The 25,261-nt window shown below is 39.4% G+C and overlaps 1 protein-coding gene across 7 annotated transcripts in view; it reads right to left on the reverse strand.

Moving 5' to 3' along the window:
- Positions 1 to 13,588, reverse strand: part of SPART (spartin) — a 19,771-nt gene extending 6,183 nt beyond the window's left edge. For 2 of the 7 annotated variants that reach the window (XM_026076079.1, XM_026076080.1), the window contains exons 1-6: positions 12,285 to 13,321; positions 7,235 to 8,067; positions 5,954 to 6,151; positions 4,835 to 4,939; positions 2,823 to 2,952; positions 1,867 to 2,061 (exon numbers count right to left, since the gene is read on the reverse strand). In XM_026076079.1, the coding sequence (XP_025931864.1) occupies positions 1,867 to 2,061; positions 2,823 to 2,952; positions 4,835 to 4,939; positions 5,954 to 6,151; positions 7,235 to 8,067; positions 12,285 to 12,309 (1,486 nt within the window). In that variant the 5' untranslated portion in view covers positions 12,310 to 13,321. Of the gene's footprint in view, positions 1 to 1,866; positions 2,062 to 2,822; positions 2,953 to 4,834; positions 4,940 to 5,953; positions 6,152 to 7,234; positions 8,068 to 12,284; positions 13,322 to 13,347; positions 13,372 to 13,554 lie in introns of those variants that run through there. The other 5 variants (XM_026076075.1, XM_026076074.1, XM_026076076.1 and 2 more) reach the window with 5 other exon arrangements.
- Positions 13,589 to 25,261: the final 11,673 nt, after the last annotated feature.

Below are 25,261 nucleotides of genomic sequence, written 5' to 3' on the forward strand. Positions count from 1 at the left end.
CCTTGACTTCAGCAAGGCTTTTGACACTGTCTCCCATAACATCCTCATAGGGAAGCTCAGGAAGTGTGGGCTAGATGAGCGGACAGTGAGGTGGATTGAGACCTGGCTGGAAGGCAGAGCTCAGAGAGTTGTGATCAGTGGCACAGAGTCTAGTTGGAGGCCTGTAGCTAGCGGTGTCCCTCTGGGGTCAATACTGGGTTCAGTCTTGTTCAACTTCTTCATCAATGACCTGGATGAAGGGACAGAGTGCACCCTCAGCAAGTTTGCCAACAATACAAAACTGGGAGGAGCGGCTGATACCCCAGAAGGCTGTGCTGCCATTCAGAAAGACCTCCACAAGCTGGAGAAAAGGGCAGAGAGGAACCTCATGAAATTCAACAGAGTGAAGTGCAGGGTCCTGCACCTGGGGAGGAATAACCCCTTGCACCAGTAGAGCCTGGGGGATGATCTGATGGAAAGCAGCTCTGCAGAGGAGGACCTGGGGGTCCTGGTGGACAACCAGTTGACCGTGAGGCAGCAATGTGCCCTTGTGGCCAAGAAGGCCAATGGTATCATCAGGGTTGCATTAGGAAGAGTGTTGCCAGCAGGTCAGGGGAGGTGATCCTCCCCCTCTATTCAGTCTTGGTGAGGCCACATCTAGAGTACTGCGTCCAGTTCTGGGCTCCCCAGTACGAGAGAGACATGGGGCTACTGGAACAAGTCCAGTGAAGGGCTACTGAGATGATGAAGGGACTGGAGCATCTCTCTTATGAGGAAAGGCTGAGAGAGCTGGGCCTGTTCAGCCTGGAGAAGAGAAGGCTGAGAGGGGATCTTATCAATGTATACAAATATCTAAACGGGGGGTGTCAAGAGGATGGGGCCAGACTCTTTTCAGTGGTGCCCAGCGATAGGACAAGAGGCAACAGGCACAAACTGAAACACAGGAAGTTCCCTCTGACCATGAGGAAAAACTTCTTTACTGTGAGGGTGACTGGGTACTGGAACAGGTTGCTCCGAGCAGTTGTGGAGTCTCCTTCTCTGGAGATATTCAAAAGCCACCTGGACACAATCCTGGGCAACGTGATCCAGGTGACTCTGCTTGAGGGGGGGGGTTGGACTAGATCTCTGGAGTTCCCTTTCAACCATTCTGTGATTTCAAGTGACTATTTCCATTACTTTGTTATCTCCAAATTACAGCTAGGGAACAAGCTGGGTTTTTTCCTCATATTGACTTCTGGAGAAGTCTTTCTTACAATTGTCCTTCTTACCATCATTCCTACTCTTCAAAGCAGTTTTACAGTATCCAGCACAACTGGATTTTAAACACTGATGAGTCACTAGACACTAAATCCTAACATTAATACAAATAAATAACAGAACGAATTTACTGAGAACTGCTCTGATTACTCAGCACCTTTGAACACTATTTGGAAGTCCATATTCAGACTAACAGACTTGTTTCAGGCATGTTTAAACTATATGTGCATGTGCACACATAAACACCCTCTATACTGGTCCACTGTGTATGTTAGTAACTTGTGACTCTACAGCTTTTAAAATACACGATTAACTTAAGAAAAAGAGAAGCCATTTTGAATTAATTATCTAAAACCTAAAAAAAGATGCCAAACTAAAGACTGTAAAAATACTCTGCTATAGAAACTATTCCTTTAAGAAAGAAAAACATGCCCTCAAGGGCATACAGTAAAATTATTCCTAAAGCATGTTCTCTCACACAGGGGATAACTAGGCACAAACAACTAATCTTTGAATTTCATCAGGTCAGTCCCTTCTTTAGTTCATTGACTAAAGAAACCAGCTCTCATTTTACAGACTATCTATTCATTAAGGCAAAAATATATTAAATTATGAGACGGAATATTTTACCTAAAAATTGGCTGACTTTCACAGCTCCTCCAGTAGCCTGTTTTGCTACATGAAGCCCCTTTGCTACAGTTGGGTTGACTTCCAGAGGTTTTTCTTCCGGTTGAATGTGTTCTCGCAGTTTAGAAGCTCCTTTGTGGATAGCCTTGCCAGTATATTCTGCTCCTTTCATTAGGCCCCAGCTTACCCAAGAGGCACCTTCAAAACAAATTATTTTTCTTAATATGTGTAGAATTTTACACACTAGAATTCTGAAAGCTTTCCTTCCTCTGCTTCTCCAGCACTGACTTCAGCAACATTTCTGATTATAGTCTGCAATTACACACTTCCCTGAGTGGGCCAGCATAAATTCCTGCAATGATTTCTGCTCCTACACCATGTATATTTTTCCATCTCATTTTATTTAAGTCCACTGTAGCCAGCCTTCATCCAAATCTCAGTTTAATACAGATATTCATTTTTTTAATGGATATTCAACTCCCAACAGGGTCAACAGTAATAAAGCTGCACATCTTGAAGCTATTAGCATTCTGAAAATGTAAAAAACAATCTTCTGTCTTTGCATTAGCCCTTCCAGCAGCTTCATATTTCTTTGTGATGTGGTCATTTATGCATTCCAGTGCTTATCTGCATAAACCACAGTAAATGCACACTTTAGCATAACTGCTTATACAAGAATAAAATTGYTCCATCACAGTGGTTTGAGTCATACAGGGCAATAACCTAATTTACATGCTTGAATTAGGAATCTAGACCATTTGCTATAAACAAATCTGTCGCTGGCAGGGGATTCAAATTCACATTGTTTTAACAGAACACACCAAAGTATCTTTTAGAGGACTACAATCAGAAGTGGTGAATAACCATTTCTGACCACTCAGCCTTTACCAGCATACATGCATTTAAGTATTACTCACAAAGGTGAGTTATTTAATGTAATCCCCTTACTATGACAGTACCTGACAAGATTCCATGGGCAACTTTCTCGCTCCATTCTGGCAACTCTTTCTCTTTTTCCCCTCCTTCAGCTTGTGGTTGGATATGTACAGTCTGAGGCAAGTTAATCACATCACTAGAGGCTTCTGAAGGCTAACAAGTGAAAGTAAACATCTGAGAATCTACTTCACAAGGCACCAAGATTTTTATTTTAGATGGTCATACAAATCTATTATGGGGAAAAAAAAAAAAAGCCAGTGCTGTGTGTTCCTCCAACAAGTGTACAGAGTCAATGGAAGTTTGTGATTCAATCACTTTTCCACAGAAAGGCTGTATATTAAGAAAAGCTTATCAAACAACTAAGCATTTTCTGTAAACTTTCTTCAGTTACAATGAAAAGATCTGCTTGCCAACAAGGCTGTCTGGTCAAGCAACAAAGCAGGGGTAGCTGACAGTACAATTTAACTAGCAGAAAAGATAAAAATGATAGATGAACAAGTATCTTATCTTCCCAGAGGGAAGTCAACTCTACTGTTTTTCAGTATGGGAACTGCAGTCCCTGTTCTTCATCTTTGCTCAAAGAATCCAGCTGCACTAAAAGAATGAAGCTGTTCTGGTTGTTTGCTCCTCATCCTTCCCTCCCAAATTTCTAAATAAAGGAGATTATTCATTCCATGTGCTGCTGACGCTTTTGCAGATTGGTACAGCCAAGGAACATTTCAGAACTGTGCATAATACTGTTCCTCTTGGGTGGATAGATTCTGTGTGAATTCCTCTCAAACTCTAGAGTTTCTGGAGTAGACAGTCACTAGTTATTAGCAACCACGATCACAGTGTGGTTAGTGTTTCTAATAATGGTACCATGACTTTACATAGTTTGTAGACAAAGAATAATTGAACTTTAACTAGAGAAGGCAGAAAAATTGTAATAAATTTAGTTTTTAGTTAGAATTCTGCAATGTAAATATCAAAAAGTAAATGTTTCAATAATTTAAAACAGCACTGATTAGCAAGGGCTAAAAGAAAAAAGACCTTTTTTTTCTTCTAGAAGAGCCTGTATGAAAGCATTCCTAGATGAGAGCTATAAACACAACAGAAAACACAAAACAATAGTATTTGATATTACATGGAATCCTTAGATTCCCCTAACGTATTTTCTGAAAATAAAAATAGGATCCTGCACAAAGAGTAAAAAAGAAAAAAAAACACATTAACAGGAAAGACTAGCTTAAATCTTAGTAAATTGCTACCCAGAAAGCTAACAATGTATCACTATTATTTTGTATACACTTGCATCATATTATCATTCTTTTTTTAGTATCACTGACTTGTAGTATACCATCAATTATTGCTTGACAGCGGTGTGAAATCTTGTTATCAAGATATGTTTCTGTTTTTAGCATTTGATCATTTTGCAGAAGGGGTGCAGAAATAATCTTAACATACAGAGCTATAATTTAAAAAAAAAAGGCAAAAAAAGCAAAAGAGGAGGAAAAAAACCCACAAGGTATGTTCCAGATACAGTTTAGTTATACCAAAGTTTGGGTCACCATGTAGAAAAAGGTTCAGTGAGCCTCTGCTAAGGAGCTGAAATGGGTTCTCTAATGTGAAAGACAACTCCATACTACACATATATTACATATAGTTGTTAATTAGATTCTCAGGAATACTATATAAAACAGGTAGAGTTAAACAGCCAGCAGACTAGGCTTTGAAATGTTTTGTCCAAAGGAAAATTTTGACTTTGCTGTATGACAAAGTTTTTAAGATTCCAGAAATCTGCTACTCATTTTCAGAATTTAGAAGCCTGCAGTAATTGAACAAGCTCTAAGTTAAGGGGGGAAAAAAAAAAGAAAAGAAAAAAAAAAGAAAAAAAAAAGGATTGGGACACGTGGCATTGTGTGGAAATCGGCAGGAGCATACACTGCTGCTGTCAACCAAGTCTGGAATCTCAGCAGTTTTAAGTTGTATTTCAGTGACAATTTATATTTTTCACACACAMAAAAAAATTTAGAACCACTGTCCCAGAATTTACCTGGACTTTGTGGCCAGACATCTGTTTTAACTTATCTTCAAAATGTGCTCTCTCAGTTGCTGGGAGCTCTGAAGATAACCCTACTTTCTCATGGGATCCTGGCACCTGTGACATTATATCAGGGAATGTTAACAGAAACATGGAATTTTAGGACAATACGGGACTACTATAATCTGAACTTCTACGCAGGACAGATCACAATTTTACCCAGTGTCTCCTGCACTGAAACAAATCAAAACATCACACAACTGTGTAGTACTTTTAAAGTAAAAATTAGTGGCCTCTTGTGCTAGTGAAGTCCCCTGCTGAACTCAACAGGATTTATAACACAACCAAACTCCACCCAGGTGACATGTTGCAAACCGGATCCTTCCAACTATTCGTCTGAGTCATTCAACAAGATGGTATCTTTCATGAAAAGATATAATTTTGTTATTAGTTTTTAAGTGGTTATTGATTGTTATTCCTCCTGAAATGTTGCTCCAATGCTCTGTTACAGCCATCATTAACATTTTTCACCTTATTTCCAGTCAATGTATCTGAGTGGTTTGTGCCTTTGTTGGATTATGTTTTTTCTGTTTTCTCTCTGCTTAAAATTCTGCTACAGTAAGGCACCAGATTAATCTATTCTGAGAACCCATTTTAAGGCATATTTTTGAGGTATTCAGTATTTTCACAGCTCTTCTTTGAGGAGCTTAACCTTTTTAAACTGTAGACGTACTTGGGTACAATATTCCAAGAATGGTCTCATCAAAACTATATACAGAGTGCATGCATGTGCACGCATACTCACAGAAAAAATGTGCTTTCTCCTGAACAAAAATTTTCATTCACACCTATGTTCTGTTCTGGGAAAACAGTGAAAATATACAAAATGACCATTTCTTTTCTGTGCTTACAGTTTATTATTTTAAAATTTCTATCCTCCCTATCTTATGGTACGTACAGTTTCATTCCTAGGTGTGCTTAATCTTGTCTATGTTATTTATTTCACATTGTTGAGCTCACCAAACAAGACACAGAACTTTGCAATTTTATACAAGTAAATATAATCAGGAAAATATATTGATCATTTCTACCTTTTATTATTAGTTTAAAAGAGGCAGCCCTGGAATTTACCTGGATTCGAAGATCAGACATCTGTTTTAACAGATCCTCAAAAAGCTCTCTGTCAGCTGCTGGAAGTTCTAAAGACAACACTACTCCCACATAGGACCCTGGCACCTGTGACATTGTGTCAGGGAACATGTAGACTCCAGTACTGCAGCACAGAACAGGAGACTGATTACACATTAGAGGATACATCCAGTCACAAACCTGGAAAAGATAAGGACATAAAGGAAAGATTATTTCTACAAAGTAAAGGATCCTATTAACAAGAAAGAAAAAGAAATGTACCCATTAGCACTGAAAACTTAGTTTTCTCTACAGTTTAATAAGTAAAATAAAAGCCTTATGTCATCTTGAAAAAACAACAAAAAAATCCATGGTTGTGAGAATATCATCCTTGATTAGCTTTGACAGTCTAATATAGAGAAAATACTAATTCTCACAGGATTATAAGTCAGCCTGGTAGCCTCTTAATTGAGGCCTAGTTATAGACGCAGATGAAGCATTCAGCCAAACAAATCAGGATGCGCAGTGCCTGTAACTTCCTGTAGATCTCAGAACAGGTTTATATGGCAGAATAAAGAGAAGCTGCCATTGGCATAGCTACTGCCAGCAGAGGTAGAGGGGAATGAGTAGAACCCAATACCACGAAGGGTTTTTCTGTTTCTTAAAGTTTCCTCTTCAAAGATAAGACCTCCAAGAGCCAAACAATCTTAGCAGCAGCAAAGAGATCCAAAGTCAGAACATGACCAGAAATGGTCTGTGTTACAGAATACACCCAAATAAGCAAGCATGGACTAGAAAATCCAAATAATGCGTCTTCTCCACTTGTAGTTCAGAGCAGATTAACATTCTGAATTATCAATTCTCCAAGTTAACTGCAATATCTGACCACTGGTTCAGACAAAGAAGCAAGTAGTGTGTAAACCTATTTTATATTGAAATGTTATAATCAATGTGTCTTCTTTATTTGAAGGAAAGGAAGTTAGTTTTATAATATGAACAGAAGTGTTAGGCCAACTCTCTTAGGAAATGGAATTCATCAAAACAGTAAGCACTCAAGAACCTGAGGAACACCTAGAGGACATTTCTCAGAAAAGACATGCAAATGTACATTAGCAGATAACCGTTTCTCCAACACGAAGAGATTCTTTCACATTCTCTCAGACAGCTTTCAGTTCAGAAGAGCAAAAGCTTAAGATGACAGCCATTTAAAATTTTATGACATTTCTGAAATATAATTAAAGGRGAAATTTTTTTTTGTTTGTTTTATCATGCTTTATTCGTTACCTGAAGAAATGCAGGTGGATGATTCCGGGCCGTCTCACTATCTGTATCCAAGAACTTCACGATGCGTAGATATCCAGGATATGAAGGAGCACTAACTTGCCCATCAGGAGTCACAAAGAATATCTGTACTCCTTGGGGAATCAAGATCAACTCATCTGCATCCACTCCCAGACTTTCAAGGGGAGGTGGCTGATTACACTTGCTGTAGTAGTCCTCACCTACAGTTGAAAACTCCCCAGAGTCTGTGCCATAAGACACAGTAAAATGGCCATTGGTAGCTTGAGGTGTGTAGGCAGGAGGTGCTTCATTTGGCAGACAGAGAGGTTTTGGAGGTGATGGACTCATATCTGGAGTTTGTCCCTCGCTCACAGTTGTGACATTTCTGCTTGCCACAGGTGGCTGGCGTGGTGCCAACAGAGAATTAGGCGCAGGAGGTCTTTCTGGCTTCTCTTTAGAAGGAATAGATGGGTATAATTTGGGCACCTCAGCAGAGGCACCTGTTGCAGCAGGACTTGTTTGAGCAGTGGGGGTGTCTTGTTCTAGAACACTGAGTCGAGCGTGAACGTTTTGGAGGGTCTCCTTCATCTTCTGTTGCATCTGCCTGGCGGACTCCCACTGGGATCCAACACACGCAGGACCCTGCGATGGAATGCTAATTCCTCGGCGCAAGTGGTCAAGTCCTTGCTTATAGTAATTTTTTGCCTCCTCCTTCTGATCCAGTTCATCTGTATTCAGTCCTTTATTGATAAATATAAAGGCTTTCCTGTACTCTTCATTGATAGCTTTAATATTTGCATCTTCTTGCGTAGCTGAATCCTGCACTTGTTCCATTACTGCAAATTGGAATAAGAGTCAGTAAGATTGTTCATAGATGAAACTAAAAGTTTATCTTATAACAAAATGTCTTCTAACTGATTGCTAATGGTGTTCATACTGTGTGTATTAGCAGAAAGATATCTAGTTGCTTGGTACAAAGTCTGATTTGTTATGGTTATTGCCTATTAACCTTTAGTTTTAGAATATAAGATTCCAAGTTGGCATGGAATTTAACTCTGTAATCATCAAATCTAATTACATCACAAACATATATTTCTTAAAAGTTAAGCATCAGAAGAATAGAGATGCCTGATATTCAACTTTCCATCTTAAAAAGTCTTAACAACAGTAGCAAGTTGTGAAGGAAGGAAAAAAAAATCTAAATTTACTTTTGATAATCTTTTCAACACCTTGGGTATTTTTTTGGAAAAGTTCAGTTAACATTCTGTATATTTAAATAAAGGCCTGAGCTTATGAACTCGCTACATTTTCACTATATGATTTAAGGGAAAGCACTTAATGGATTTAGGCAAATCTTAATATACTGATATCAACTAATATCAACACACACACAACTGGGAAGAAATACTTTGAACAGTTAAAGTTGTGCTGTACAAAATGACAACAGTAATATCTTGCATTAAGGGAATTACTGATTTTCTTTACAGTGTTTATAAAGGCAGAAACAAAAATGGCGTTCTGCCTCCCTTGCTCCCCAGATGCAAAAACCTGATGCACTGATAAGGACAAAAGGTTCTAGCTTTTGCTTTTATTTTGTAATGGATTACTCAGCCAGCTAGCCTCATGTACATTTCAACAACTGAGGAGAAGAAAATAATCTGATAGGCTTATTTGAACTTTAAAATGTGTACAATCACTGTTTTACTAACTAAAGTTCAGTCTCATCCAAATGCAGCAATATAAATTATTCTTGGACTAAGGCAATATTTACAGCACACAAAATGTAAAAGAGTTCCAATGAATTTTTCTGCTGATAGCACTGAGACTCAAAAAAAAAAGACTAGTATACTAGAATAATCAACTTGGAGAACAACAAAAATGGGATACTGCTTAAATAGGAAAGACCATACATTTTCAAGAGAAACTCCTGTAAGTTGGGAGGAAGAAAGGAGAAAAATTTAGAGGCCTTTGTCAATCACACAGTGATAACAAGTTACAAAAAGTGTGGCCATGAAAAGGTAAGTGAAATCCAAAGGAAATCAGGGAAGAAAAAGATGCTTCCATTACACATACAGAACCATTAATGCCATTGTACAAAGCATTGCTGAGACCTTACACAATGCTAAGCAACATTCAAGAAAGCTTCATCAAAACAGGAAGAGATGTAAAGAAGGGTAACTGAAATTTTCTGATGAACTAATTGCTTGTCTGCAGGGAGAAGAAAAATATGTTTGGCTTATTAAGCTAGTAAACTGGAGAGATTGGATTAGTCTCTATAAATACACTGGATGAAAAGTAAAGAACATCTGAAGAAAGTAAGCCAGGAAAGAAGAAAGGAACTATTGAATACAAACTTTTGTTAAAATCCTAAAATAGTACCTGCATTTCAGTTTATTTAATCTCTCTTCTTGTTTTATGCTATCAATAAAGCAAGAGAGAAAAAATTACAAATGGGAAAATATCCTTCCTCTGCTCCAAAAAAACCCACAAACTTAAGAGGTGCAGGTCACAAAAGCAGGTGCACCAAGATGCAAGGTCTGCGTACTGTGCTCTATTCCGACATCCTTTATGAACAAAATGCAGATAGCACTCATGTGACTGAAGCATCTCTAGCCACATGACAGAAGTATCATGCAATCTGGTATGCTTCTATACTTCTATGATGTGGCAGAATTACCCTTTGTGCAAAACCACTGATGTGTGCTTTTCAGTTCAATGACAGATAAATAGCTAGAAATATTACAGGAAGCAGCCATGGAGCTTTGAGAAGGCAGCCCACACAGAGCAGGTCGCAAGCCACTCAGCTCACTTGGCTTGCAGCCCATTCCCTATTATGTAGCAGAAAAATGAACCTTGGGCTGGAGAAGCTTTTCTGGTTGACCGCAGTCACCCACTGGCTATAGGCTCAGCAACTTTGATTTAAACTGAAGAACACTGTCATAAGAATAAATGTGTATTTAATAACCACCAAGGACAAAGATTAAAAGTTATAAGTATGCTTTTGATCAGCAGAACAGCAAACAATTATACTGAAAATAATTGGAAAGAAAGCCAGCAAGATTGTGGATAGAGCTGTATTCTTATATGAAAGATTATATGACATCACTCATAAAACATCCATTGGTTATTAAGCTCTCAGGTAATGAAACAATATAGATATTAATCAAGTATACAGAATAATTTAAGATATGCATGGTCAAATCATTTGTTAGAAAAAAACATAGGGACTGCTAAACCACATCATCTTGTGCCAACACTTGTATATATTAATGAAAAATCACTTTTTTCATTAAAAAAGCACAAAACTTAAAAACAACTTTACAGTGAAGAACATCAATTTAAAAATTATCGAAAGCTTCCAAAACACAGAAAATGTTTAGGAAAGAAAGAATATAGTTTAACCTAACATCACAGTTTACTTCTTTTTGAGCAAAATTCAGTACTTTGATACTTTTAGTGGCTGCGAAACCAATTCTGTAACAAGTCCCTTACTGAGTCTTAAGGCTCTAAGTAAGCAATTCACTTGTGTGAACATGATTCAGTCCCATGGCCTATTTTGCCCCATGTGTTTGATTTGTTGGGCTAAGCCCAAGAAACTATCCAGATTTTAAGTATATCTTTTGCTTGAGATTATTAGCATAAAACAAAAAGCAACATCAAGTAAAATAAAAAAGTCACAGCTACATTTCAGTTTAAGGGTGAATTAATTTATTATTTATTGTATGCCTGTAGCGCTGTCAACAACATTGTTCTTGCTAAAGCACAGGCTTTGTTAAAACTAAAACAGATCTGGAAGAAAACAGAGATGTCAGCATGATCAGTGTATACACGGCAGTAGTGTGTGGCCAAGCATGGCAGAGATACATAAACAGGCTCAGCAGTTCTAAACAGTGGGAGTGTTATCACTCATCTCTGATTTTTGTTTGAAACACCTTGAATATGTGGTATCTGTATAGCACAGTTCCATCAAATTACGCATTTTGGTGGCAATGCACTTGGAGATGGAGGAAGGAACTCACAGTAGGCTTTAAGTTTAACTAAAGAGGACTAAAAGCCTGAAAAGCTGAATTTAATTCATTCTTATTAATTCTTTTATTAAAAGAATAGACATAAAAGAGGAATGAATATGCTAAGTAAGATAGTAAGCCACCTTCCCTGAGAAAATTGTATTTAATCTTGAGATAAATTAATAATTGGTGATAGGGAAGTTCTACAAAATAATGATGGTATGTCAAAGTAAACAAGGCAACTGGATTGCTCTCTCAACACAAGAGCAAAGAAATATTCTCTGAAAAAGAACATTTAAAGAGTAATATGTTCATATGCAGTCAAGCTCCTTGGTCATTATTTTCAATGTATGATCKTAATTAATATAGTATTTAAGTGCCTTGCATGCTTTAATATTTATCCATAAACCATCTATGTGTTATATAGCATCTTATTTCCTCCATTTTAAAGCTGGAATGAATGGCAAAGTGCACATTGCTAAACAAGAGCGAGAGAGCGCCATAAACCAACGTTTGGTCCCATGGCTGGATGCACAGATTTGCCCTGACTTGTACTTCTTAGCACTAAATAAGATTTAGAGTAACTTGTCTTTGAGAAAGCTTGTCCAAAACCAAGCTAAGAAAAGAGCTAACAGGCACTGTAGATAATCACGGATCAATCCGGTGCTCAAGCTCATTCCTTAGCCCTTTTTCATTTATCAGTACAGATGTACTCTGTGGTGCTAAGTGACTCGCCCAAGGGAAGCTACAGTGCAACAGGGAAACTTTCGTTCAATTTGATATTGTAGGCTAATATCTCAACTACTTGGCCATTGATCCTCTGAAGCAGCACACCTTAAAAAAAACAAACACACACACACACACTTCATTTTAAGAACAGTTAAATTGTGGACCTCACTGCCTAAAGGTAACTTTGAAGCCTAAAGCTTATTAAAAAGATTAAATATCCTGATTGACAGAGGTCTCCAACTCCCTGTTTTTGAAGTTTGGAGGGGGGATGGGGGGAAGAAAGGGAGGAAAACAAGCAAACAAAAACCAAAACAAACCCCTTAATCCAAGGCCTCTTTCCATATGTCCATATGTCCTTAATTCAACACCTCTTCCTATACATCAACTGTTTTTCTATCAGTCACTGATTTCAAAGATGAAGAGCACGAAGGAGAACTACAATGCAGACAGAATTGTTTAAGCCTTATTTCTTTAAGGAAAGAGCAATTAAAAGAATATTAGTATCTTTTGAGAATAATGAGAACATACTGAATTAAACCAAGCATTATAAAGAATTTAAACTAGTTAGACAGTTTCCAGCTGATAAGTGTAGGCATTTTTTTCTTTTATTTAAATCAGTTTATTTAAAAGTAGTCCTGAAATTGTTCATTATGTGATGGCTTACAGCAAATTTTTAAGCACTTAAGGCTAGATAATAACAAAGACTGGATGAAAGAGYAAGTCAGTGATCTGATCTAACATGGTAATTCCTTCTCTCTTACAATTACTGAAGTCTTCCATACAACCCCCATCTTTTAACAGTTCATTTATATCATCCTCTTAGGCCAAGAACCTACTTTCACCTAGCCAGCATATCTAATTTTTCCCTCTTGGTACTACTGCTGTCTCAAGCCTATTTTGTCCCAATAAATGCACTTCCTTCCCAACCCCGTGCTCTGTAGTCCCATCACACCCTCTCAATGCAGAGCTTTCAGGCTTTTGAGTCCTCACCTACGCTGCACTTCTCTAAAAAGGAAAGGGAAAAAACAATAAGGCAGGTAATTCCTTCCCTTCATCACCCAGCTGTGCTGCCCAGCACTTCACAGTACTCAAGTACAAACGCATTGCCACAATCTAGTACTGTATGGGCAGAAATTCAGCCAATGCCATGGAAATTTTAAGAGTTATGCAAGATAGCTATTTAACACGCTGCCATTAGCAGTGGACCTGTCCGTTTCCAACCATGGCCAGTTTCCCACATACAGACAGAAACAACTCGGGCCCAACCCCTATGACATGAATCTTTTAAGAAGAACAAAACCCAAGGAGCAGCTTCCCACGCCTGCAGGCCGATCCCGCGCTTCCCCGGACCCAAGCGCCCGCCGCCCCCCCGGCTGTTACCCGCGCCCGCCGCCGGCTGCGGGGGGCCGCCGTCCCCCCGGGGCCGCCCCCGCCCGGACGGAGCGGCCGAGTCGCAGGCGGCCCAACCGCCTCACCGCGGCCCCCGCCGCAGCCTGCCCGCCCCCGTCGCGCTGACGGCCGCCCCGCAGGACCGGGACCGGGACCGGAGACCGCTGCCCGACCTCGCCGCGGCCCGGCCGCCCTCACCGAGCCGCGCCGCCGCCGCCTCCCCCGTCAGGCGGCTGCGCGCGCTCCGCCTCTTGGCGGAGGGCGGGGCACGCGGCCGTGGCGTCACAATGCCGCCGTTGGGGGTGCGCGGGGCGGGGTGGTGGCCCAACGGCTCCGCGGTGGCGTTGCTGCCGCGCGGGGGCGGTTTCGGCCGGCCGGCCGGCGGCAGCCGCGGCGTCGCGGCGGGGTCTTCCCGCTGGGAGCGACCCGTGCCCCGGGGGGGCTCGGAAAGCTCCTGTGGCTGGTGGAGCCCTTCAAGCAGCGGGTGCCCGTGTGGGGGGTGTGCGGGAGGTACCCGCGCGTGTGAGGAGAGACGGTGCGCAGAGCATCGTTATAATATCTGCTACTAATAATAACTACAGCTTAATTAATCAAAGGGTTTAATAAATATTGGCTGTGATTTGTGTCTTCCCCGACTTAATCCCGTATGAGGAAAAGGGAATTTCCAGCAGATGTTTCAGATGCTCTCCTGCTGCTAGGGAGCAGCCTGGGAGCCGGGCTGGGAATCTGAAATGATGAGATTTGAAATTTGTGGCATCTGAAAACAGGCTTCGTGGCTGGCCCAGGCAAAAATAGCAGGATATCTTGCTGTAACTGGGGCGTCTAGTTTTATATTTGTAGCCGGTAGTCAAACGGGAATTTAAAGAAAGGCTAAAAACATCATTATGAAGCTTTAAAATCTTCCCCTTTTATGTCACGTATTTCAACTTTATTTTGACTGTTACTTCAAATATGGTCACAAAGTGACTTACTTCTTTGTTAGGAGACATGCCATGTTTGCAGAGGTGATTTTTTCAAGATGAGGCTCCTTCCTGACCGTGGGGAAGCTGAAGTAGGCTGTTTCCTAACTGTATCATCTGTGGGAGTTAGGAGCTTCATTGGTCCACTGATGTTATAAAAAAAACAGAGGAAAATGTTCTTGCTAAATTTCCAGCACCTGCCTTAAACTAGCAAGACCCCAAACTTCCCAGTGAAAGAGCTGTTAGAAATTGTGAATGTAATCAGGCAATATATTATTTACTTGCTACATTAATAATCATAATACTAAGAATCTTCTGGAATTTGACTTTAACAGAGAAAATTTCAGACCACATGATTTAAGTCTAACAAAAGCTGTATGTGTATTATTACCCTGTACATGCTTTTCTACCTGAGCTAGCTCTTTTAGCTCTATTCTGCTTGCCAGGAATGGTATAACTATTTTATCAGAAAGCTCTGTTAGAGCTAATTTACTTGCTTTCTTAGGTACAGTTATTCAGCTATGCCTATGCTAATTGTGAATCAACTTTCTCTGACATACCCAAAACCATAGATCATAGGAAACTGATAGTAAACTTTGTGTTTAGTTAGTGGCAGCCCTACTCAGCACAAGTCTTGGAAGATGTATTTGTTTCTCAGCCCCATTTAGCCCTGGAGTATTTCTAGAAATTTGTTACGCATTACAGTTTCTAGAACAAAACTTGTCTAGGAATTCTCTGTTCCTGACTTATGACTTACCTGCTCTTTCTCTACTGACGAGAAACAGAGACCAACCTGGAAGAGAGATGAGACTTCCACAAATCAGCTCCTGGGATAGTTTCTCTCTTCAAATAAGCATGATGAGGATGATATTCGTTAAAGAGTATGAGGTACCATGCAGATGAATGAGCATAATAGATGTGGTTTGAGCTGGTGGAGAGGGCCCTAAACATTGGTTTAGGCAGATGGTAGCTTGGCCTCAAGTAACTGTAGATGACATTGAATTATGTTATGTGTGTGTATATGTAAGGTTTATAAGGAACTAAAAAACAGTTTTATGATGGAAAATGACACTCAACTTTGTTTCCAAGCAGTGCTGCAAGCACTGATTATTTTATATGCATATGCAGGCATGAATTTACCTTGAAAAGATAAGAGTGACTCCAGCCCTGCCTGTTAGCATCATGTGGTGCAATTCATAAGCATTTAAGGACAGAAGAGCCTCCGTAATGGTTCAGATAAGGTGTCCATCTATCTCAGATGACCATCAGTGCAATTCCATGTCCTCAAAATTCGTCATGAAGTTCAACAAAGGCAAATGCAAAGTCCTGTACCTGAGATGGAATAATCCCATGAAGTCAATGCAGGCTGGGAGCTGACCAAGAAAGCAACTTTTCGGAAAATGACCCCAGTGGACTACAGGTTGAACATAAATCAGCAGTGTAGCCTTGGGGCTATGAAGGCTAATGGCATCCTGGGCTGCACTGGGAAGAACAGTTGGCTGACAGGCCAAGGGAAGCAGTCCATTTGCATTTACTCATTGTTTGTGAGAGCTTGTTTGGAGCACTGTGACCAGTTTTGGGCTCCCCAGTACAGGGAAGATATTGAGAAACTGGAGTGAGAAACAGTGGAGAGCCACTAGATGGTCAGGGGCTGGAGCCCATGATGTACAAGGAGAGCCCAAGAGAGCTGGGTTTGTTCAGCCAGAAGAAGAAAAGACTAAGAGAGAGCTATAGCTGTCTTCAGCTACCTAATGAGCAGACTATTGTCAGAGGTGCACAGCTAAAGGACAAAAGGCAATAGACACCAACTGCAGAAAGGGAAACTCTTAATTCAGTACAAGGACTTTTTTTTAACCATGCAGGTGATCAGATATGGGCACAGGTTGCCCAGGGAGGCTGTGTAGCCTCCATCCTTGGGGGGATTCAGAACTCAACGGGGCAAGGCCATGAGCAACTCGACGTACTTCAGAACTGTGTATGCTTTGAGACAAGGATTGGACTAAATGACCTTCAGGGGTCCCTTCAAGCCTATTTTTTTCTGTCAAATAAATACTTAAACAGAAAAAGAAAACCCTAAAACAAAATGGTGGCCATAAGCAGATACCTAGACAAGAGTAGGAACAGCATATGATTCTTCATCTCAGAGCTTTCCTACTGCAGTTTGGTTCCCTGGTTTAAGCAGAATATAGAAATAGATTAAATAAATCATCTGAAAGACTGCCGAAATACAGGTCAGTCGTGGGTAGATTTAAGTGATGAGGCTTGCTTTTATTTCTTTAAGAGCACAAGCTGTGGGTAGTTTATATGGATCACTTGAAAGGATGCCTCCTAAAGAGAAAAATTTAAATCAGTCAGTAGAGAGAGCTCAGCTTTTTCAGTAGTTCAGCATCTTTCAGAAACAGTCCTAAGTAATCTCTTTTGCCATCATCATCTTCATTCTTGTTTGCAAGTGATAACTCAGTTTGTGGTGAGCTATATTTAAGGATTTCAATCTAAACAACCACTGTGGGCTTGCTTCATTTTTGTCTGCACTTTCACAAAAATGACTTTTCCCCAAATCTCTTCTTTTTTTTCTTCTTTAATAACATATAAATGTTTTGCATGAGCTAGGCAATATATAATACATATGTGATATGTCTTTGCCTCTCAAAATCTTTGAGTGATCCCAAACTGAACTGTAAAAGTTAGCAAACATGAGTCCCTGGGGACTATGAGGTTGTGAATAAAATATACAAGAATTCTCCCAAACCATTTGCCAGTATGCAAGTAAGTTTCATTGACTTATTCCAAATGCCATTTTGACTGCAAACTGGTTAAACATCTGATGGAATCATGCTGTGTAGACACAGTGCTTTAAGTCAGCAGTCCCCCAACCACCAATAGAAGGACAGTAAATCATTGTCGTGAACAACAGAATATAAAATTATTAGATAGCTTATAATAATAGTAAAAACTTTTGTCGTGGAATAGAAGGACTTATCTGTGATGCTTATCTTTTTATGAATTCAAACACCATAGTCATTTGTAGATCATTTGTCCTCAAGCAAAGTGAGGAAATGGCACTAGCAGCTATCTGTTGGAAGGTAATATTCCAGCCTTTTAAAATTAGGTCTGTTAGTGACCTTAGAATAAATTGGCAGTCTGTTAAGGTGCGAGGACCATCTTCATTGTGTCTGCTCAAAGTTGATAGGTTTGAGCTACAGGTGAAGATAATACGCCTAACAGCCTAGGCAGTAGATTAGCATGAAACAGCTGGAAAGGGCAGCTGGCTCTTGAAAAGATCAAATCTGCAATTTCACACTCCCAAAGGAGTATGGAATAACCTACTTGTTAAAAGTATGGCCCTGGGAGGGAAGAGTGCCTACTAATTCAAAGTTATAGAGACAGGTACAGGTATCAGTTGTGAATTACATTTGACTGCCAAACTGCAGCCACCCTGAACATGATTTTTTTCAGTGCCCTTCACTGTGAGCAATCATTTGCATGGGTGTAATCATTAAATGATACATTCCTAATTTGCCTTATTCTTATGCTGAATGAGGATACCCAAGGATCCAGAAAACCTTGTCCATTTTTTGGGACACTAGGTTTAACATTTCCTACCTTCAAAGATGTTACAGAAAGGCCCTCAAGTCAAGTCTAAGGGAAGGTTTCAGGGAAGGGATCGAAGTGATTATAACTCTTCATAGTGCTGTGGGAGGCTCTGCTGCAATGGGTACAGGTATGTTAGAAATAGGTGGACAGATGATGGATTAGCTTAAGTTGACTGGAAGTTCAGTTTTTTAATGCAGTGGTTCACAAAATAAGTTGACAAGAATGGTCAGAAGAGAATACTACTAGGAAAATACCTGGCTCTTTAAAGACAAATGCTTACAAGACTGTGTTTTTGGGTGGTATATAGCTAAACAGATCCGTGATGTGGCATATTACAGTAAAGCTGGGCATCGCAAAACTGTAGTTATTCACGCATGTTGATTATAGTAGTAAGATGTTGCTTGTTCAGTGGAGAGGAAAAATAAATTAAAATGCTAATGGAGTATTATATCATGCTCCTTTGCGGCACTTGAAATAGTGGCCACTTCATTAAATAGGAGTTACATGTCTTCCAGAACCAGAAAAACAAATGGCAACATAAAAAAGTACAGCAGCCTCAATATTTTGTCCTAGATCTGTTGTAAAAGCCTACTGTGGATAATAACTCTTCTGATTCTTTGTGGCTGACTTGTAAAGTCTTAAAACATTTCTAAATGATAGGGCAGAAGGGAAGAAGCAAAGGGAAATGATCTGCCTTTTGCATGTTCATCCATAGTTTTGCCTTCTGAATCCAGGCAAACTGAGCTGAATTCAATATAATTTTTCCAGATTAACCTTTCACCCCCATTTTAAGAACCAAAAAAGAGGTAGCTACTGATAATAGCAGTATGGGAGAGCACAGTATTTTTTCTAATTAACTAATTGGTCAATATCAATAAAAAAATCAAAGACCTTTGCAACTTCATTTAAGTTTCACAAAACTACTTCCCATTTTATAAGTGGAGAAACTTATTCTAGCTCACACATCAAACTAGTGACAGAGGTGGGACTCAGAGTTTTGATTTCCTGTCTCTTGCAATTAAATAATAAATTCTGGAGTCACATGATTTGCGATACTGTTAGATCGCAGAAATAGATAGCTCAGATGCTTGGGTAGCTGATATATCTCAGTAGCTCTTTTTTTTTTGCTTTTTAGCACCAAAGGTGCATATTATGCTGCCAGAAAAGAAACACTGTGCAGGGGCRAGGACTTCACACTTCATGAATCTGGGAGTGAAATTTTATGCAATGATTAATCCTGAATTATGAAATTTATCCTGTTACTTTGAGGGCATTACACAAGGGATTAAAAGTGCAAATTTAGAAAGCAGTATATCTCTCACTGTATCTATAATTGAATTTTTTTTTAATGCTCTTGATGTTTCGGAGAAACAAATGTTTGCATTTTGATTTCACTTCATCATAAATTAATTTCTCTGGGAACATGGAATATAACTTCTTGTTTGTCTTCTGGCTTCTTCTGGCTCATAACAAGATGAAACACTAATATGTAAAACTGAAAAATGTGTGTAGCCCTAGTGACATGAAGTGTTGCTTTTTCTATTGTTTTTCCATGACCAAAGTGGTTCAACATTTGTGATAAACTGAGTTAGTCATTTTATTATCTGTAATCTCTCTATCATTTAATAAATTGTAACTTTCATTCAGCTCTGTGTGTGTGTGTGTGTGCGCACATGCGTGTACACAAGCACATATACCTAAACTTCAAAATATGCTATTCCAAAAATGGTATTGGTGGAATTAGGGCCTCATGATATGCCACAGATATGAACAGCTATCATCCAGATCTTTTTACAGAAGAATTGGAAGAACATCTATTCTTCTAATGATTTAGGTGAAGCAGTCTGGGGCCCTGCATGTGGCAGCTCTGTTTTTTCTTCACATAGTCTAAGGCCTTTGTGTTTTAAAAATCAGGTGAATCTCCTATTGCTTGAATTAGGATGGATCTGAGGACTGTTATTCTGTAAGTAAAAACAGATTTTCTTACATCTTCCTTTGAAGAATCTGATATTGGTCAGTTTTTGGACTTGACAGTTTCTGTGAACTGAACCTACGCAGGGATATATGTCGCACTGTGTATCTTGTCTCCTATATCCTTACCAAACACTAGCTAAGAGAAATCTGCTTATGTAGATTCTGTCTCCTTCTCTTTTATGTTTAAGTTAAATCTATCTTTGGATAGGTTTCTTTCCTGGTTGGTGTGTGTGCTAGCTTACATAGACTTTTTCTCTTGAGATGAGAAGTCCATAGCTTTCCTGATAGGTTTGTACGTAGAAATGAGACTGGATGTAGCCCTCATTCAGTTTATCTGAATGTACAAAATGTGGAAAGGTAGTGTGGAAATCAGTTCCTCTAGTTCCCACGTCTAAGTGCACAGGACATCTGTGGCCCTCTCTATGGGGCAGGCAAGTCCTGCATATGTCCGTCAGGGCAAGTCCTGCACATGTCATCCACCTCTCAGGCCTTTGGTTACCCAAAGAGGTGTCAAATAGGATGGTTGGTGGACCAAGATCTTGAGTGTGCAATGTTGTGCAACCAAAAGTGGCCCCATGTGGCCAATGGCATAAACTCAGAGAGTACCRTGTTCAGTTGAGCACTCTATAAACAGTTTCCAAACAATTCACAAATATAATAATAAAATATTTGTCAGACAAAACATTTTGTAGAACTCCTGATCTTTTATAGATGAATCTCATCCTGTTTGAGAGGATCTAGACTTCAGTTTACAAATGTGTGTTTTTAACTTATATATATGAGTTGCCCTTTTCAATTAAAGGCATGTGAAAAAGCTTCAAAAAAATAAGATCTTGCATTTGTAAAATAAATCTCTCACAAGAATAGCTTGTTCACCTTCAACTTGTACCTGTCTTTTCAGTTAACTGTCAAAAATATTATGTTATGATATTATAAATATAATATTATAATATTATTTTAATAATAAATGGTGCCTACATCCTTTTAAATTAACAGAAATGCAATTGGAATTTTTGTATCTCTATTCCAAACTAAAACTGAAGAAGTTTATATAGCAAGACTGGACTAAAGATAWACTATTACTGCATAGCTAGATGGCAGTATTAACATTGCTTTAAGAAAACCTAGCGTCATTTAAAAGATTTTCAGAAAAATCTGGCTCCTATGTTACCCCTAAATGACCTGGTCATATTTTGAAATGTGCTGCATAAGAATGTCTGGATACCTAATACATCTGCGAATCTGACCACTTCATTTAGGTGTCTAAATTGGAGAGGAATAATTTGGCCCTGCAGGTARTGAAGATGAAATATAGTATTTCCCTGTTTATCTTTTTTCTGTTTATGTGCCTACATCTTTCAAAACAGGTTTATATATATAGATTCTTTTTATTTGATAATTTTGTAAATAAGGTACCGTAATAAAATAAAATAAAAATAAATAAAACACACTTTTAAAAAATACATTCAATTTCTTTAAAATTTGAGGCAATATTCATGCAAAAAATTAAATCTTTGCCATTGACTCAACAGGCCTTGAATTATATCTAAAATTAATATCTTTTAGTTGTTTTCTTCAGTAGAAAAACTCCACTTATTTAATTACAGAAGTAATTAAATGTAGCAAAGTAGAATGCACAAGCTATTGAACATGCCTTGAATAGTCAACTAGTCTGTAAACACAATGAATAAGGAAACAGATTCCAGCTTCAAATCCGAAGTTATTTTAAACAGCATTAAAGGGAAATATAAGTTTATAGTAGTATCATAAAATGCTATTACAAACTTATTTTGATGGAAAAAAATACGAATTTTCTTTCTTTCAGATACATCACAAAACACTTAACAAAGACTTTCTGAATGGCCAACAAGCTCCTTCTATCGAGCATACCAAGCTTTACATCATGCATAACCCCTCCCCTGCCCCGCCACACACACACTTCTTATTTTATCCTATAATGGGATAAGAACACCTTTGAAAATGTTGTGACAAGTGAGGCATAAACCTCCCTTTCCCTAAAGTGTCAGTCCACATGATGGTGAGCCTGGGAAGGTCCAGGATGGGGAAGTTTGGGCTGCACTGGCTCACATAGCGTGAGGTGAGATAATGTTCACTGTGAGCAACGTTGTGAGTTGGCTCCACATGGTCCTCACAGCTTTCTGGGGAATGTCCAAGATTCCAAAGCTCATTTGCTAAAAAGTCTGCTTTGCAATTAGGTGCAACCTTGGATGCCTCATACTTTATGAGAAGTAGCATTTGCTTGGACTCAGCTGAAGACCAGACTGAATTACAAGGAGTTGTGTGACAAAAAAGCATGAAGTGAGATCAAGAAGGTATGGGTATAGGTAAGGGGGATACAGGTAGATTGGGGCAGTGATTTCTGTGCAACATAGGCAATATTTTACATATCAATAAAGCCCATGCTAGTCAGGCTTTTCTTATAGAAGTGTACTCTTTCATCCTTATATACTAGTGGAGCAGAAGATGGAGAGGGACTAACTGGTGTTAGAAATGCAGTGTCATACAGTGCAAGCCTGTGCATCTACATAAATGGGTGGGAGACTGTATGTCTACAGCCGTGCTAGTTCCTCCAGTTGACTTTCCATTGATGTGAATCAGGCACTGGCTCCAGTCATGGTCTTATATGCGGTCTTTCCTTAGTGAGGCCATCACTATGGAAAAAAAAGTGGGCTTCCTTTTTTGTGGGGTGGGGGTGGGCTTTGTATTTGAAGGAGAGAGATAGTGGTTTTAGTCATAAACCTGATGAGCTATAGTGGTATAGGCAGCTCAGGAGATGAAGAAGATGTACTACTTGTGCTGCAGAGTTTAGGAAGAGGCACATGGAGTGGTGCTGGACTGATATGAGGCATATCAGGGGGGAAACAATCATCGGGGCCATGTAGCATTGCAATGAATGTACCTACTGTTGGATGTAAAATGCTGCATGGAGGACCAGTCAAAACTGTGGATCGTTTAGGTCATTTGAGGGAGTTTCTTGGAAGGTATTAGAAGAGCTGAGCGCTCTGGAGATTTCTTATACTCTCCTGCTCCCCCAAAAGGTACTCTGAGAGCTAGACCAGATATACTCTTGGGTTATTTAGTCTTAAGAGCACTCCTGAAGTGCACTGACTGTTCTGCATGAACAGAGTTTGTTGTGAACTCTTTACTCTCATTTTAGTAGGCAGTTGCTCACAGGAACAGTTTGACTGATTTCATTGCTAACTGCTTACAAGCTGTCTGTAAATGTATGAAAAGTTATATATTTATAAATTAGTGAGACTATTTCATAGACTCCCACAGTCCCTGACATTCCTGTGCTAAGGGCTGCATAGATGTAAAGAACAAAAGGGAAGTTCCTACGCTGGAAGGACTTGCGTTCTAAGTAGGAGACTAAAGACAGCAAGCGGGTATAGATGAGGAAGTCCAAGAAAGCCACAGGACTCTTTAGAGCCATATTCAAACTTAAACTAAAGTAAAGTAAAGAGAAAAGTAAAGTAAAGTAAAGTAAAGTAAAGTAAAGTAATGTAAAGAAAACTGAGATCTGAAAGTTGGATCTACTCCACACTTTTAAAGGGCTCATGAGGGCAGGATGGATGGATGCAGACTACGTTTTGGGCAGACTGGTTCCTTGGCAGGGGAGAGAAGAGGAAAGCTGAAGCTGGGATTACAATTCACAAGAGTGGCTGTCCTCAGCTGCTAGCCACCATTGCCACAGTGACACTAGTCATAAGAGCCTTTAGGATCGCGCTGACCTGATCTGGAGGCCAAAGGAGGTCTGGGCATTACTAAGATGAGGCAGGCATATTGTCTTTCTTCTAAGCTGTTGCTGTGTCCTCAGCATTAAAGCAGGGCTGAGTTTAACCCTGTTATCACAGTTCAATTATTTATGAATTTCAGTCTCACTGTCCTTGGAGGTACCATTGAGAGAACCTTTTCTGCTGCTCTCCATACTTTCTTATCTCTAGTTTATAGACTAAACTGTAGAAAGTAGAGCGGGCTAAATGTGTAGTATGCAGAGGTGTCAGCTTGAAATTCAGTAATGCTGCAGCAAAATCAGGATTTGCTCAGAGTATGTCCACAGTGTAGACTACAGGATAGTACAGAGATACTTATACTGAGATCCAGCCTCTCTATTTGGTACCAGAAATAGGTTAGTTTGCTTCTTGGAAGAGTAAATTAGCCCATRTTGAGTTTTATGATACTGTGATTACACAGCCTCTGGAATTCCAGATAACTTATTTAAACTTATTTTGGGTATTTCTGCAAAAGCTTATACCATGGACATATCTTTTTGAGATCATTATGTAGAGTTTTAGAGTATGATTTTATTAGCAAAAATGCACCATTAAAATTCTATTCAATAACTCTAGCCTTGCAGCCCCATTCTGACTGTTCTGTTTGCTAACCAATAGTCTAAGGGTTTTATGAATTTTCTTTGTTTATATAAATTCAATGACTGTCCTTTTTAGTTAGCAGAAATGATTTTATATTTGTCAGATCAATGGAAGAAAGCTGCCAACCGAACCTGAAATGAAGCTCCGAAGTTTTCGCTAATGCATAATATCGACCAAAGGCCAGTAGTTCATTAAATCTCATAATCAAAAGCTGTGTAATATTGACCAAAGGTCAATAGTTCATTAAATCTCATCACCAAAAGCTGTAAAAGTTGGATGAAGAAGGCACCTCAAAGTTCACAGCTCTTTCATCAGTTCTCACATAGGGAACTCAGTATGAAGCCTTGGCCTTGATTATTCAGATAAACACACTAGGTAATACATTAGTTACCTATATTGTTGAATTTATATTTAAACTTGCTATAACATAGAGCAAAATGAGACCATGGTCATGCAAACTATAAGAACATCTTTAATTTCATGCACAGACTTGCTGTCTGTGGACCTATGTGCCTATGAATGTGTCCAAGTGTCTAGAGAGTTTGTGAAGATAAATCATTCTGTGCTTATCACAGAATGACAGAATCGCTGAGGTTGGAAGGGACCTCTGGAGATCATCTAGTCCAACCCCCCTGCTCAAGCAGGGTCACCTAGAGCACATTGCACAGGATTGCGTCCAGGCGGGTTTTGAATATCTCCAGAGAAGGAGACTCCACAACCTCTCTGGGCAACCTGTTCCAGTGCTCTGKCACCCTCACAGTGAAAAAGTATTTCCTCATGTTCAGATGGAATTGTCTGTGTTTCAGTTTGTGCCCGTTGCCTCACGTCCTGTCACCGGGCACCACTGAAAAGAGTCTGGTCCCATCCTCTCGACACCCTCCCTTCAGATACTTGTACACGTTGATAAGATCTCCTCTCAGCCTTCTCTTCTCCAGGCTAAACAGGCCCAGCTCTCTCAGCCTTTCCTCATAAGAGAGATGCTCC

The sequence above is a fragment of the Apteryx rowi genome, unplaced genomic scaffold (genome assembly GCF_003343035.1).
Source record: "Apteryx rowi isolate R43461 unplaced genomic scaffold, aptRow1 scaffold_425, whole genome shotgun sequence".
Taxonomy (NCBI): Eukaryota; Metazoa; Chordata; class Aves; order Apterygiformes; family Apterygidae; genus Apteryx; species Apteryx rowi.